Here is a 17490-nt window from a genome sequence, read left to right as displayed (position 1 = left end):
AGCGGCGCACTCGGGAGCAGGCGGAGGCGAGCTGGGGTGGCAGGGGCACATTTTTAGGGGCAGCATGGCCGGTGCCGGAATGCCGCCCCTAGAACTGTGCTGCCTCAAGCACCTGCTTGTTTTACTGTTGTCTAGAGCTGGCCCTGCACCCCGGGTAAATCAGGAGAAACAGCTCTGGAATTGACAAGGCTTATGCCAGTGCAAAAATCAGCAGGGGAGTAGAATTACACCCAGTGACTTTAAGCACTGCAAAAAATCCCAGGGCAAGGGATCTTGGCATCTTTAGAGGTGAAATCATGAACTCTCTTTTATTGGTGTTGCCTTTTGGTGCTAGAAATACTGGGAAGGCAAAACCAGCAAGGTCAGTGTAGCATATTTTCCCTGCCTGCCCATCAATCTTTAAAAAATCAAGCCATAACTTGCCTGCATATTCTCCCGTACCTGGTCTGTCCAGCAAGAAACTGTCCCATAGATGGATATTTAAAATATGATTCTGTTTTCAGGGAGGGCTTTCAAAGTATGGAAGAATGCACCTTTAATAATTACTGCCTTCCTGAGAGTATGCTCTTAAAGATGTCAACTGGCATTGATATAGCCTCTAAGTTATATTTTGCTTTAATTTGCTTTAATTTACTTATTTGGGTACAAAACAAAACAAAAAAACCTTGCATCAAATAGTTTATTCTGGGTCAATACTAACTGTGAAAAATTGTTTGCAATGGGAATGAGGAAAAGTTACAACAGAAATTGCATCATAAAGAATTTAATTTTCAAAAGAACCACAGAGGCACCACTGGGAAAAGTTAGCAATGAGGAGGAGGGCTCTTTCTTGGTTGCTATTAGTGCTGGTCTTCGGGGTGTAGCTTTCGTCCTGGGCTTCTGGGTTTGTTTTATGTATTGTTTTCCACTTCCTTCTGGTCACAGTATTTTTTATGACTAGGTGAGACAATACTAAACAGCAGCACAGAATCCGTTCTGCCGCAGGACAAAATGAACCTTTGCTTCAAACATCCAAGAGAGAAATGGGGGTAAGTGGAAAAAATTAAGCTGTTCTGGGTGGGGGGGTGCATTACTTGAAGCTAATTGCCGAAAAATAAACAACTGTTTTTCCTAGCTGACCGCAGTATTAAGAATTCCAATTGAGGACCAGCCCTGAAATATACCAAGGAAAGAATTATATGTAGGCCTTTGCTCAGGTCTATTACTTAGAGGTTGTGAGGATGGTAATCCTTTAAACAAGGTTCACTCGGCCTTCATGGTAGAGTTTAAATACATTTTCCCTTCTTTTCCTACGTGCAAAGAACTTCTATATTTTTCCTTCGCTGTGTACACTATAAATAATCAGAGTTTATCCTGGTATTATCATCTTCTTGTATTTAGTACATATTATAGTAGTTATATTTGCTTAGCTGTACTGAATCCTATAATAAAGACATGGTGCAAAGGGCATTTTCAAGATGTGCAATGAATATCTGAAGCTAATAAAATAAGCAGCTGCTCTGTTGGAAATATCAACGTGAAGCCATAATGGTAATTCAAAGTGGACAGCATAAGTGATCCTATTTTATAATCCTATAATGTCAATACAGTTTGGTTCTACATGCATGCAGGAAATACAAGATTTTGTGACACAAACTTTTGCCCCAGAGTTTTCCTGTCTGCCTGTGTCAATTGGTCAGGTTTACTGCGATCTGCATTGATACAGTACAGCCAAGTTTTCAGTTACAATAGCAAAGGGATATGTGTATATGTATATGTGTATGTATTGGAGCTGGGTGAATAATTACCAGCAAATAATCTATTTCAAAAACTTCACCTCTTTTCTTTTTCAACAATATCTGCAAACCATTTAAAACTTTCTCAGATTTATTATTTATTCCGTGTTGTTCACCAAATAATTCTTCCAAACCCTTCTTTGTAGATTATTGTGGTGCATGTATTTGATATTCAAAATTTCACCTGTATTGGTTAGTTTTGATTGGCTACATAGATTGCATAGTATGTTTCTGGTCTCTGACTGGATTAGCATAAGGCTTAGAATCAGATTTCTCGTGTGAATACTAACAGTAACACTTTCAAAATTCGCTTTCCATGAATATTCTCCACTATTTGCTCATAATCCATTTTTGCTGCAAATATTCCTGCTAGTAAATGTTTTCACAAGAGCATTTGTGGAAAGCAGCTACAGGCGAGTGAGCACAATCTGAATTAATTAATTTAAGAAACTGAATGGATAGTTCTCAAAAATATTTGGAAGTCTTTGCGCAGCTTTCTATAATGAACTAAATTCTGCTCCCATTCACACTGGTGCAATGATAGGAATGGAGTTACTACAGGCTGGTAAAAAGAAAAGGAGTACTTGTGGCACCTTAGAGACTAACAAATTTATTAGAGCATAAGCTTTCGTGAGCTACAGCTCACTTCGTCGGAAGGCAGATTTTTTCCCTAGAGTTTAAAGTTAACTACTTGCAAGAGATCCCTAAATTACTTGTTCAGCAATGTGGCCTAATGAATATGGCATTCAGGAAACCTAAATTCTACTCCTGTCTGTCACTGCACCTTTCTGTGCCCTGTTTACCCTCCCACCCTGGGCTGTCTTGTCTATTTACACTGTAAAATCTTTGGAGAAGGGAATGTCTCTTACTATGTGCTTGGCCAGTGCCTGACACAATGGATCCCCAATCTCAGCTGGGTGCTCTCGTAATAGCAATAATAATGCCCATTGAAGTTGATGGAAGTTCTACCTAAGGATTGCAGCATCAGCCCTCAAGCTTTAGCTGTAAACCCACCAATTTCATGCATCCGATGAAGTGAGCTGTAGCTCACGAAAACTTATGCTCAAATAAATTTGTTAGTCTTTAAGGTGGCACAAGTACTCCTTTTCTTTTTTGCGAATACAGACTAACACGGCTGCTACTCTGAAACCAATTTCATGGGGGGGATTAAGAGGTTAAACTGTATTTAACTTGGCAAATCCTTGTGTGAAGAGGTGAGTCACTCTGCCCAGTGCAGCAGTCAATGCTGGTGTTGAACACTTGCTTCACTTTCCATCACACGTCCTCCCTCTGCCACTGAGGCCTCCAATATGCTTCTTGCTACAGCAGTTTGCCTTTTCTAAATTGCACTGAAACAGAAGCAGTCACCGCCAAGGCTATCAGCCCTGAGCTAAGGAAGAGTGTGTAAGCTGGGTATATGGAAATTATTAATAAAAACAGCAAGAGGGAAAGAGAAGTTACTATGTTAATTAAAAATGGGATACTGTTATAACCTTGAGCCAGGTTTCAGAGTAGCAGCCGTGTTAGTCTGTATTCGCAAAAAGAAAAGGAGTACTTGTGGCACCTTAGAGACTAACAAATTTATTAGAGCATAAGCTTTCGTGAGCTACAGCTCACTTCATCGGATGCAGTGATCTAGACAATTAAACTGTAAATTAGCACCGCCACTAACACACAGATAATAGCTTGTGCTGAGAACATGGAGCTTGATTCTGATCTCATTCACACAAGTTTTATACAACGTATTTCCACTGACTTCAGTGGAATTACTTCCGTTCAATAGATTAGAATCAAACCCACAGTCTGTATAAAAGATAAAGGGTCAGATTTTGATCTCTCACACACACAGGCATAAAACAGGAGTAACTCCACTGAAGTCAACGGAGTTACAGCTGTCTAAATAGGAGTAGAATCAGGCCCTTTGTATTTATTCCTTTCCTTTCTTCTATATTTTCAACTGGAGCAAAGAGCTCAGATTTCCACTATTATAAGTGTCTAGCATGATTGTATGATTGTTCTCTTATGTCCTGCACCTGAACTCTCAACAATCCAGCTGTATTTGTATAGTAAAATTTAATGGACCTACGCTAATTTACGGCAATAGAAATGCAGCCCATTTCCATTTATCCATTTGCACCCTTTCTTCTGTTCCTTGTTTCCCTCTTGTGATATGCGTATCTGGAAAGATCTTTGAGATGCAGATAGTTTTATCTATAGTAAAATTCTGATATTGCATCACTGACATCATTGAGGAGTAAATTGCTGCTCTAATATAAACAATCTAACACTCAAAGACACACCCCAGAGCAGTAGAGATTCTTGTATAGAGTTCTGAATGTGCCTTTATCTTAATTTTTTATCCTAAATATGCAGTTGTTGTAAGAGTATTTAGGAGTTTAGGTATTTTGACTTGTATTAAGAAATGTGTGTTGTCTTGCTGAAGAAAAAAAACAATGTAATTTGAAACACAGCAGAAACTATCCTGCATACATGTGTCTATTCATCTGGCGTTTAGAGCTGATGGGGAATTTTTTGATGAAACATTTTTTTGCTCAGAAAATGCTGAATCATCACAGTTGAAACTTTTCATGGGAAAGGGTCAGTTTCAATAATTTTTCAACTCAAAAAGGTTTCATTTTGACATTTTTGAAACAAAATATTCCTCTTTTCCAGTTCAAAATGACTTCATTTCAAAAGATAAGCTAATTATAGTTTGGTTTTTTTAAATTAAAATTTTAAATGGCTGAAATCAAAACAAAGTATTTTGATTAGCCCAAAATATTATTTTTATTTTTATTTTGATTAAACTTTTCATCCTGATTCAGGACAGGAAGGAACATTTTTTATTATCTCAAAAATGTTCATGGGACATGAAAACCATTTTCATCCCATCTCTGCTGGTATTGACTAGTTTGAAGTCTGTGAGGGGATTTAGACTTATAGCAATTAACATTTTCATACTAGATGATTGCTTTAATACAGTCCTGTGTGATTTTAATTTGCAGAAAACTATTTTCTACTATATCCAATAGGTGGCAGCACTTCATCCACAACTAACTAACTAAACAGAAAGTCTAGCAACCGAGATGGTTCGCAGGTCAGAAGACAGTTACAACAAACCCTAATTTAATGTATTGTGGCATTGGGGTTAGGGATGTACCAATGCTAGAGCTGTTCAAAACTCATTCATTAAAATTTTCTCAGTGACAAAACAAAATATATCTGGAACAAACTTTCCAAAGCTGGAGAAAGAGAAACAGGTGCACTCCATGCTACTTGGAGTGGGTGTGTACCCTGTGGTAGCACCTAGGCTGGGTAGTGGACCTTAGAAGACTGGCACATTGAGGCAGTTTAGCAAATGGGGCACTAGATTGGAATTCAGGAGACCTGACGTGTATTCCTGGCTCTGCCCCTGACCTGCTATGTGATCCATGGGCATGTTTCTTCATCTCTGTTTCCTCTCCCACCTTTCATCTGTCTTTTCTACTTAAAATCCAATTTCTCTGGGATAGGTGTCTGTCTCTAACTATGTGTTTGTACCATGCCTAATACAATTGGGTCTTGATCTTGGTTTGGGCCCAGGGGTGCAACTGAAATCCAATAAATAACAACAACAGTACCAACCCTAAAAGAAAGGTACCATAAGAATAGCTAGTAGGTAGGAGAAAGCTGAAGGTGATGGGTTGCTTACCTGGAAGATCTGAAATTACATATCCCTGAAGGATTAAGCTGGAGAGTAAAAAGGACTTCATGCAGATAGGCTATATACAATAATAGTTGATAGTGCCTAGTCACTGTACAGAGCTGAGCAGAGGAAGCCATTTTCTGTGCACAGCAAGAAGTTGTATTGGTCCTACAGAACCCTAGAGTATATGGGAAAAGCCTACAACAGGGCAAGGTAGGAAATAGTCCAGGAAGGAGCAAGGGATCTGCATAGTCGGGCCTTGGCCGCTCATGAAAGGGACCCTGAACTATAGCCCAGAAGAGAGGGAAGACCTGAGTTCCCCTACTGGCCCACTGAGGAAATACCCTGACATGAGTATCAAAATTCCCTGATACCAGGGGCAAGTATTAGTGAGTCCAGAGTCGGGCTGAGGCCCCAATATGAAGTCAGTGGACTATTTGTTGGATTCTTGGTTTACCCGGGAAAAGATGGGACTATTTATGACCTGGCTTCAGGGCCATGTCACAAGAAGGTGTGGGCTACCAGGAAGCCTGAATGGCAATTTGGCAGAAACAATTGAGGGGAAGGCCCTGCAACACCCTGCCTGGCCACAAGGAGGAGAACTAGTGATGAGTCACACTCTTACAGCCCCAAAATGGTGTCTTCTCAAATCCTAAATATAGATTTCTTTTAAAGGTCATAAAGATAATTGTTAACATTAAATAAAAGGACACATACTAAGATGTGTGCATACCCAATGGACCAGCACACTTCCTTAGAGCTCAGACTGATACAGCAAATATAGCATGTAATGCATGTTACTAATATAATGTCCAGATTCTACAGTAACAGATGCTCTATAAATTAGAATAGCAGAGATGCACAGAGAAGTAGAGCAGAACGGATTAAATACTATTAACTGAGCCCATTGGCGAAATAATGTTTTTTATTAAATACATTTGATTCACTGTTTTTGAGTATGTTGCCAGCTAAATAACTGGAAAAGTATTTGGCAAATACATAATTTGGCAAATATCAGAAAAAATGATTGAATAAATGTATATTCTACTGAGGTGGGTGGGTTGGTTGTTTTTTAAGGATTTGGCTCGGATGGATGGATGGAAGGATCAAAATACATAGACTGGCTTTGTCTACATTTCTGTTGACCCAAAAAGCTGAATAAAAATTATTGTAGGTGAACAAAACACTTATCACTTTCCAGGAAATGTTCATACTGCAAAGGTTATTTTTAATTATTCTGAAGTTTAACTGATGTTCAATCAGCCTCTTTAAGTTACCTAGTCCCATTACTGCACCAGAGGATGTTGTGAAGGCCCAGACTGTAACAGGTTCAAAAAAAGAACTGGATAAGTTCATGGAGGATAAATCCATCAGTGGCTATTAACCAGGATGGGCAATGATTCAAAACCATGCTCTGAAGTGTGCCTAGCCTCTGGTTACCAGAAGCTGGGATTGGGTGATGGGGGAATAAATCACTTGATGATTCTCTGTTCTGTTCATTCCTTCTGAAGCACCTGGCATTAGCTACTGTCAGAAGACTGGTTACTGGGCTAGATGGACCATTGGTCTGACCCAATATAGCCATTCTTATGTACCTCTCTTTCAGGTGAGGGCACTGCCTTCATTAGTATGTTTTCAAGCAGGAGTTGTAAAATCTGTATTAGAACAAACGGTCACTGATCTCAGTTACCTGAGCACTTTGATTCCCCCATAAAACACTGGTCTGAGCACTTTACACCATGACCAAGGTTAATGCACTTGTTAACCCATCTCTACTGTCTTGCTTTTTTTCAGTCTACTTAAGTCCCTGAGTTTCAGGCACATTAGGACTTGTCTGCACAGAGAGCGCAGGAAGCCACGTGTGAATCTACAGCACGGTGAAATTCCCAGAGGGTGGCTTAGTGTACTGTGCTTTCAAGTAGTTGTGCAATGTATCATTGTTAGGGCCCTACTAAATTCACAGCCATGAAAAATGCAACATGGACCGTGAAACCTGGTCTTTTGTGCGCTTTTACTCTATACTATACAGATTTCATGGGAGTGACCAGTGTTTCTCAAATTGGGGGTCCTGACCCAAAAGGGAGTTTCAGGAGTGGTCACAAGGTTATCTTAGGGGAGTTGTGGTATTGCCACTCTTACTTCTGCACTGCCTTCAGAGCTGGGCAGCTGGAGAGTGGTGGCTGTTGGCCGGGCACCCAGCCCTGGCAGCTCCCCGCCAGCTGCAGTGAAGAAGTAAGGATGGCAATACCATGCCATGCCATCCTTACTTCTGCACCGCTGCCTTCAGAGCTGGGCGGCCGAAGAATGGCAGCTGCTGACTGAGGGCCCAGCTCTGCAGACAGCCGTGCAGAAGTGAGGGTGGCAATACCATACCATGACATCCTTACTTCTGCCTGCTGCTGGCAGTGGCTCTGCCTTCAGAGCTGGGCTCCCAGCCAGCAGCCACCGCTGTCCAGCCACCCAGCTCTGAAGGCAGCACTGCCAGCAGCAGTGCAGAAGTAAGGGTAGTAGTACTGCAATCCCCACCCCCTACAATAACCTTGCTATCCCCTCACACACACACACACACACACCACCTTTTTGGGTCAGGACCCCTCCAATTATAACATCATAAAATTTCAAATAGCTGAAATCATTACATTTATGATTTTTAAAATCCTATAACCGAGCAGTTGACCAAAATGGACTGTGAATTTGGTAGGGCCCTAGTAATTGTGTATTGTTGATAGCCAACTCTGGACCAATGGGACATCAAGTGATGGCAGTAGAACGCTAGAGATATAACTCCACTACTTCACCCCAGTGAATGTGAGAGGAATCTACCCCTGAGTACGTGAAATGAGAATCAGTCACAATAGCAAGACTCCCATTGACATCATAGGGAGCAGGATCAGTCCCCTACAGAGGCCATCTTTTGGAAGAGACATTAAACTATCAAGAATCCATTGACTATGTCCAAGCCCATCTGACCTACTGCTTTTCCTGTATCCTGCCTTCTCCATTCAGTCCCAGATGCATGGAATAGTCTGTCTTCTAACATAGAGAGACAAGGTAAGTGATCTTTTATTGGACCAACTTTTGCTGATGAAAGAGACAAGCTTTCAAGCCACACAGAGCTCATCTAACATGTCTAATATCACAATCACACCCTTTGTTCACTCAAATCCCTGCTTCAAACTCATTTCTGCTGTGACAATCCACCAAGAAGGAGAAAGGGAGAAAATTATTTCAAAAGCTTCACTGTTTTGAGATTGGATCTTATTGGTCCACCACTTTGTGTCTGATCAGTATAGTTTGTCTAAGTTAGGCCCCATCCACCAAAGTTCTTAAGCACCTTCTTAACTTTATGCACCTGAGTAGTCATAAGTGTAGCTAGAGCATAAAGGTAAGCAGGTGCTCAAATGTTTTTCTGAATCATGGATTTAGACTGAAAGCACTTTGGCTCTGAGACCTTGTCTTCCTTATTTATTTCGTGTGTGTATAGTCATCTAGCCAAGCGATGGCATCTTCAGTGGCATGATGCAGTTCTAAGCCACTGCTGTACCTAATCAGCAGGTATTCATCGACAATGTGCGTCATCATCTGTTGCGCCACAGCTGCACAAAGGGCTGTCACGAAGGCCCCAGCAATACTGGTTGGATGCACAGAGACCTTGCCCAGTCCAGAACCTGTTCAACAGGGACCACTGGCAATGGGGCAGGTCAAAACCAGGCTGGCAAATTGTCAGCAATGAGAGACTGGTTGGGGATTATAACAGATATCAATTCCTCTCACCAGAGTGTTTCTGCCCGAACATCCTGACGTGGCAGATGAGACCATAATGGGTGACATGATGGCAAACATGCAGCTGGTGGTTTAAAAAGGTCATTGTGCAGCGACAGGCTTGAGTTGGCATGTACTTTCTACAGTAAATTGCTAGTGGCAACCTCTTGTTTGATATGAGGAAGAGCAATATTGCTCAGAACTGGAAGCAATGGGAGTGGAGTCAGATGCAGGATGCCGGAGATGATGCACATGGCGGCATGTAACTGCGTATCTACCAGTTTGGTGTGTGACGATCGACTCCAATCTGGTGCGCAGTACTCCGCCACTGAATACAAGGTGGCAAGAGGTGACTTCTGCAAAGTTGGAGCACAAGCACCCCATGACAAACCTGCCAGTTTACTAAGAAGAGTATTGCGTGTCTTAATTTTAGCTGCTGTCTTTTTCAGGTGGGTGTGGTAACGCAGTGTTCAGTCTAAGGTCACACCTAGATAGATGGATTCTACTTCATGCTTCACCTTCTGACCATTCAGATAAACTTTCAGTTCTCAGGTTGTGCTGGCGTGATGAAGATGGAACAAACTGGAGACTGTTTTTATGACACTTGGATGGAGGCACCAAGTCTTACTGTAGTCAGCTAACTTTGTCATGTCCCAGTTTAAGGTGGCATCAAGCTCGTGAAACGGCTGAGCCTGGGTACCGCAACAGATGTCATCTGTGTAAATGAACTTTCGTGACTCCATTGTTGACAGGTCATTGATGTAAAGGTTGAACAGGGTTGGAGAAAGCACAGATCCCTGGGGTAAACCATTGCTCTGTCGTCTCCAAGCACTTGCCTTCTCCTCTATATGGACTCTGAACTGCCTATCGCGGAGGAACACTTCAACAACTCCTGTGATCCAAGGTAGCAGGACCCGTGATACCTTCACGAACAGGCCAGTGTGCCATAGCATATTGTACGTCACTGTTAGATCGATGAAAACAGTGCCTGTTTTTAAGTTTCTCTGGAAGCCATTTTCAACAAATGTGGTCAGCGCGATTGCTTGGTTGCATGTGCTATGGCCTCGCCGAAAGCCGGCTTGGTCAGGGCTCAAAATTCTCTCGAGGTCGGGTAATATACACTGTAGGACCAAGCACTATGATTTGGGACGATAGCTTGATGCTTGACTTGTCTTCCTTAATGAATTGTGTAGTGATAAGTACTTTCAGCTCTTAATAAAAAATAACAATAATGATAATAATAAGAACCAAAGGCAACTTCTACAAGTCAGAGCATTTTATAGGAGAAAGAATCAGGGATAAATCTGATGCTTTGGCCAACTCTCCCTCAGTCAAAACAGGTTCTAATAAGAACTGGTCAGCGTTTTGTATGTGGAAAGTTTTCCCCACAGAAATAGACAGTTTTGTCAAAACCAAATTTCTTGGCAGCAAAATTAGAGAGACAGGGTAGGTGAGGTAATATCTTTCATTGGACCAACTTCTGTCGGTGAGAGATACAAGCTTTCGGGCTTACACAGAGCTCTTCTACAGGGACTGATACAGCTACAATAACATTGGCAGAAACATGTCAGTTCTGATGGAAAATTTCAGTTTTCCCATGGGAAATTTCTAAATGAACATTTCTGTTTCAAATCGACATTTTGAAATGAAACCTTTTCTTCCATTTTGATTTTAAACATTGTTTCATTTGAGCCCTGGGTTGTTTTGTTTCAAAATGTTGGTTTGAAATGAAAATCATTTGAATTGATTCAAAACGTCCCATTGTAAAACTAATATTTTTCAATAGAAAGTTTTCAAATAAAGGTTTTTTGAACAAAAGTTTCTTGGGGTGAAAAATTTTGGTTTTCTGACCAGTTCTAGTTCTGACGTAAAGGCTCTGTCTAGAACGTTGCTGGGTGCTTAAAAAATGCCATGGGGACCTATAGAATGCCTATGTTATCATGATCTAATGCAGTTTTACCCAAAATGTGATGTTCTGTGTGCAAATATTAGTCAATGGTGGGTGGCGGGGCGAATAGACAGATGTCTCAGTTGTTCTTCAGTCTCAGCTTCCATTCAGACAAAAGCGTCTTTGGCTGTTATGGATATAGAAAAAAAACAAACAAAGCATAGTGAGTGTAAACAATGAAGAGACTTCTGCCTGAGGTTGCAGAGAGCCTGAAACTCTGAGGGGTGAACAGGTTCATTCATCTGAATGGCTGCTAACTCCAAGGGGTGGAGGAGTATCATTGTTGTCCCTTTGCTAACTAAGTGGCTAGTCAAAGTGCAGGACCTTGAGGGGCTGTTCCAGTTGGGAGTAAAAACCAATGATAGAGTCTGGTGTTCTCTGTGATACAAAGTCCTGCTTCTCTGAACTCAGCAGGAACCAAAAACAAAAGAAGCAGTTTCTTTGCTGATAGGCCCAAACTTCTTTTAGCCAATCCCCCAAAAACCCAGAATCTCTCTCTAGGTTTCTTTCAGAGTAGCAGCCGTGTTAATCTGTATTCGCAAAAAGAAAAGGAGTACTTGTGGCACCTTAGAGACTAACAAATTTATTTGAGCATAAGCTTTCGTGAGCTACAGCTCACGATGCATCCGATGAAGTGAGCTGTAGCTCACAAAAGCTTATGCTCAAATAAATTTGTTAGTCTCTAAGGTGCCACAAGTACTCCTTTTCTTTTTAGGTTTCTTTCAGGGGCACACAGGCTGCTGTTTGCTTTCTTGCTCTGCCCCTAATTTCTCACAGTTTTTCGTGTGTGCACCAACCCTCCACCAACATGGTGCTAGGTTTGGGCAGACTCCATTAGACCCTGTTTGAAGTGAGGCCCCTTTACAGTTCCTTTATGGCAACTTAAGTGAAGACACATCCACACCCAGGAGTTTCAACTCAACCCATAACAAAGTTTAACCCAGTTCCTAACAATGCTATGAAGACTGACCCCAGTGATTCCCTAAGCGGGGGGGAAAGAGAGTAGAAAACATAACTGAAGATGTGTAGGCCTTTAAAAACACTTGGCAGAGTTACATTGGGTGGGGAGGCCAAAACGGGTATAATTTGGCTGAATTGTGTCTTAAGACAGCTTGATGGTGGATAAAATAAAATTCTAGTCTGACTTCTACTCTACATCTTTCCCAAAGAGCAAGTGAAGATCTAACTGAAACATCTAACCCTCTTTTCTCCACCACACCACATCCTGTATTACTTTGGGAGGGATTCAGGGTTAATTAAACTTTCCTTCCTGTTCTTCATCCATTGTCCTGCAACGACCCTTTGAACGAATGTCATTTTGAAAAACAAATATCTTTAGCACAGAAATCTTTGCTTTGGCTAGGGCTGGGCAAATACTTCAAAAAAAAATTACTGCAAATATTAACTCAAGGTGAAATTCATCCCAAGGTAATACTTAGGTACAATTTAAGTCCTAATTTGCACCTACTTAGGTTGAGCCTCTATAGAGGGGTGAATTTCATCCTAAATGTTTTTCAGCAGATTGATGCTAATAATTGTTTTGCCCCTTTTGTGATAACTTTCCAAAAACATTCACCTGGTGGCTTCACTAGCATAACTACTTGAAAGAAAACCACATTTAAACTTGCTCTCATGAATAATTGTGAAATGTGAATCTTAACCAGCTAAAAGGCACTTCTCCTTGAAAATACTTCACAGCTACTATTGTTTTGTCACTTGTACTTGTCTAACACCCTAGCTCAGTGATGAGCTGCCAAAATCTTAACAACTGGTTCCCTCCTCACCCCACTAGGGGGTCGTTGCCCATCCCTGCCCCTCAGGACCCCTGCCCCATACACCCTCCTCCCCGTCCCCTGACTGCCCCCAGAACCGGGCAGGAGGGTCTCGTGGGCCACCGTAGTGGGTGCCCACCCCACCCCTAAGAGCCAGAGGGACCTGCCGGGGGGCGAGGTGGGGAGTCCCGGCAGTGCTTACCTGGGGCAGCTCCCAGGAAGCATCCGGCAGGTCCCACTGGCTCCTAGGGGTGGGGGAGCGTAGCTAGGTCTACACTGAAAACTTCTATCAGATAGCTATGTCTCTCAGGGATATGAATAATCCACACCTCAGAGAGTCGTCACTATGTCAACCTAGCCCCCAGGGTAGACAGAGCTAGGTCAATGGAAGAATTGTTCCATCAACCCAGCTAGTGCCTGTCGGGGAGGTGGGTTAACTACTGCAATGGCTGTGCCACTGTAGCATTTGAAGTGTAGATATACCTTAAAGAAAAGGAGTACTTGTGGCACCTTAGAGACGCATCCGATGAAGTGAGCTGTAGCTCACGAAAGCTTATGCTCTAATAAATTTGTTAGTCTCTAAGGTGCCACAAGTACTCCTTTTCTTTTTGCGAATACAGACTAACACGGCTGCTACTCTGAAACCTGTAGATATACCTTAAATCTCACTGATTTTCAGTGATTTCAGTTCCTACGTCCTTACAGCACTTTTGAAAATTTCACCCTTTGTGCATTTGACTGCATTTTGAGTATAGTCATTTTCACTCCTTCTTACACCACGTCAGGTTCTCTAATTGTTGTATGTGTCTTTCATACTACAGCAGAGAGTAATTTAAAAATCGGAGAATCTCACCAAAAAACCACAATGGATTGGAGGCAGATATAGTATGAGACACTATTTTTAATTAGAGCTCATTGAAATATTTTCCGTCAATGTGTTTTTTAGAGAGGGTGTTTGTTTATTTTTAATGGACAATGGCTTTTCGGCTAACCTGAATCTTAAGAAAAAATTGCAATTTTTTTCTTGAAAAGTGAAAACTAAAATTTTGGGGTAAGCTGAAAACCTAATAGATTTAACATTTTCAGTTTTTTTTATTTTCGTAATGAAAACCAAAAACATATTGAAGAAAAATTTTGACAAAAGAGTGGGGGTGGGAACTGGTTTTGGATATATTTTTCATGGGAGAGAAAAAATAATTTCCTGACCAACTTTATTTTTTACTAATTATTTTTAGACTCAGGTTTCAGAGTAGCAGCCGTGTTAGTCTGTATTCTCAAAAAGAAAAGGAGTACTTGTGGCACAATTTGTTAGTCTCTAAGGTGCCACAAGTACTCCTTTTATTTTTAGACTGACTGTAGTTTAAGTTCCTGGTATTCCTTTAAACTCTTTGAGAGCGTTCACAGAAGAAAACTAATTTCAAGCGTTATGCTTATTCAAAAGGGAACAAAAAGAACATCCTTGGCTAAGTCTTCATAAGTGCTCTGCGCCTACGAACAGGCTTTTCCTGATTTTTTAAAGTGCTTAGGTGCTATTTAGGCAGCAAAATAAGTCGTCAGATTTTCAGAAGTGCTCAGTATGGTGGGAGTTGAGGTCATCTGAAAATCTGGCCCTAATTGTGCATGCTGAAAATCTGCCCTGAGCTCTCTAAAAATATGCCCCATGATGTTTATGTGACCAGTAACAACCGAGCAACGCAGCTTGAATTTCAAATTTTAAGGACCAAGATATAAATTAAATTCATGACAAAGTTCCTTGAACAATTTCAAGTAGTGAATAAGTTTAGGAAAACAGACCTGTTTGTGGATTCCATGAGCAGAGGCAAGATTATTCATTACAAATTATGTGCACATCTCTAGCTTTTTACCCTCTATCTCCAACATGAAATGCTCTGAGAATAGTTGAAGCCCTGCCTAATGCAAGCAAGCAATTTTTGTTTGTTTTGTAGACATAGTAGGTTTCAGTTTCACTGAATCCCTACTTCACATGCATTAAGTGCTTTGTAGAGTTCAATTAAAATAATGAGAATAATGAGGAGGCTAGATATGGCGAGCTGCATATCAGAGAAAATCTTCTTGACAATATGCCAGTATTTGAGCAAAAATGGTCAAGTCCTCCTTTGGTGAGAGACATTTCATCTTTCCCCAGAAGTCTGTCTGCAGCCCTACAATTCTCCCCATACATATGGGAGACTTACAATTTTTCTAACTCATAAAATGCCTGGATTTTGGTTCCCTCCCTGCTAAACTATATACAACTGTTTCCATTATTTCAGTGGATATTTTATTAGACCCATGTGCCTGCCTTGCTGTTGTCCTTTTAAAAAATTCCTAAAGGCTGTTTATTGTTTCAGTAGAAGTGAGTGGGACCCAAGCCCCCCCAGATACAAACACACCCAAATCCAAATCCACATTTGCTTGTTGTGCCACCAGTTCATTGCTAGTAGAGAGAAGTAAGCAAATTATATCCTGATAGGAGTGATGATTGACAATAGTTTTAGCAAGATCCTTTTCCCCATTCTGTGCTCATGAGCAAACAGTATTTTCTTACACTGCTACCACAAAGGTTGGGGTCATCTGAGGATCTCATTAGCCATTCTTCAATTAGGAGGGAATGGGTGTAAGGCTAGACTCTGGAATGTACTAAATCCCAGCTGGTCTGACAGAACCCAAATCCGTTGCCCTGTTCTTTGCTCCTAGGTATTTGCCTGAGAAGCGTGTGTGGCATTGAATTAATTAGGAAAGGCAGTATTTCTGTTCATTCACAAGATGTCAGATGTTTTTAAATAGTGGCCAAATACCCAGAGAAATGACAGCTGTGAGAACTGTGTCCCTAGTTACCCAATTTCATGCACAAACGGTGGTTTGTGATCACAAACCTTGTAATTAAACACGTAAGGTTAAAGGCTACTTTTTGGGAAAAAAAACAGCAGTGTTTCTCACAGCACATGAGATTAAATTTCACATGCTAGCAAAGGGCAGTGTGCTGATGGCATATGAAATCTCACCCTCAATTGTCTTGTGTGTACTATACCTAACAGCTGCCTGTTTGAAGGCTGTCAGACTGCACCTAGCCACACTTCAGATTTGTTTTCACAGATAGGAGAAGCTAAGCAGGGAGGCTGGTTTTATAGTTAAGGCAGACTAGATTATAGACTTCCTGCGTGACCTTGAACTAGCTAGTTCCCCATGTGTGAAAAAAGCCATGTAGTACCCAGGAACCCTGAAACAAGGGACTCGGGCTGTGAGGTAGAGTCCTGTTAAACAACTATTCATTATTAGGGTAAGACAATACGCCAGCTAATATCAGTGCCAGGCACTGTACAATCACATAGTAAGACAGTCTGTTCTCCGAAGAGTTTACAATCTAACTAGACAAGACAGGTTGGAAGAAAGGAAGAATTACTATCCCCAATTTCATGCTGTTATCCATTCATAGTAAAGGCTAAGCATGGCAGAGAATTTGCATTTAAACCAACTGAACAAAGCAGAATGGATGGTTTATGTACTTTTGACCCACCATAAACCCCTGATGATAAAGTACTCTGAGATGAGTTATAAACGGGAAATTCACCTTTGGTTCTTTGCAGGATTTTGAAAGGCTCACTCATTTGTTTTGTTTTCAATGCAGTTAGTTTTTAGAATCAATGTTAATATTTTGCAGGTTACCATTAAATTTTTTGAGTGATGCTCTTAACCCCTTGAGTGCCATATTGGATAAGTTTGTTGGAGCCTTCTATACTTTCAGACAATCCTAGCCAGTTCATGTGAAAATGAATGGTGGACTGGTTCAGACTAAATAAATAAAAGCTCATGAACCTTCACCCTTTTCTTGACTCAAGTCAGTGGTACAGGAACAGCCTGATCCAGTGGATAGGCTATGGGCCCGATATTCTAGAGATCTGAGTTCTAAACATAGCTCCCCGCACTGACTTATTATGGGCAATTCACTGGCCCTCTTTTCCAACCATCATTTGCCTGTTTTATCTATTTAGATTGTAAATTCTCTGGGGCCGATGCTGTATCTTACTATGTATTTGTACAGCCCATAGTACAATGGCACCCTGATCTTTATTGGGGCCTCTAGGATCTATACTGTAATACAAACAATACTATAAAGATTAAGAAATACTCAAAACAATTTGCTGTTTTCCAAGCCCTTTGCACTTCCAGTTTCTAGTCAGGAAAATGTGCTAAGCAACCACTTCAAATCCTATCCCAGACCAAGTTCGCAGACTCTGAACAGTCAGATAAACATCTTTTGTTGATTCACCCCAGTCCTCCGCTCTGAACCATTGGTGTTCAGACATTATTAGAGAGAAGTCTGTCGAATTTAGATATACATGGCAAATGACCATAGAGCTGTTCATGTGTCACTGATGGTTTCATAGGAATGCCCTTAGGGCACAAAAGGAATTAATGATCCAATTTGAAGCCCCAAGTGCACCATTTTAGAGCAGAGCTTGCTATGATGGCCCATTTCTACCTTCAGTTTTCACTTTGTTCTTAAAGATTGACTGTTCACTTGTATCCTCTAAGGAAGCTCCTAGC

The 17490-nt window shown here is 41.1% G+C and overlaps 1 protein-coding gene across 2 annotated transcripts in view; it reads left to right on the top strand.

Moving 5' to 3' along the window:
* Positions 1–927: 927 nt before the first annotated feature.
* The window catches only part of KCNMB2 (potassium calcium-activated channel subfamily M regulatory beta subunit 2), a 244696-nt gene continuing 228133 nt past the window's right edge, over positions 928–17490 (top strand). For both annotated transcript variants that reach the window (XM_043492483.1, XM_038416615.2), the window contains exon 1: positions 928–1028. In XM_043492483.1, coding sequence (XP_043348418.1) covers positions 991–1028 — 38 coding nt within the window. In that variant the 5' untranslated portion in view covers positions 928–990. The remainder of the gene's footprint in view (positions 1029–17490) is intronic.

The sequence above is a fragment of the Dermochelys coriacea genome, chromosome 9 (genome assembly GCF_009764565.3).
Source record: "Dermochelys coriacea isolate rDerCor1 chromosome 9, rDerCor1.pri.v4, whole genome shotgun sequence".
Classification (NCBI taxonomy): domain Eukaryota; kingdom Metazoa; phylum Chordata; order Testudines; family Dermochelyidae; genus Dermochelys; species Dermochelys coriacea.
This window is presented reverse-complemented; position numbering and strand designations above follow the sequence as displayed.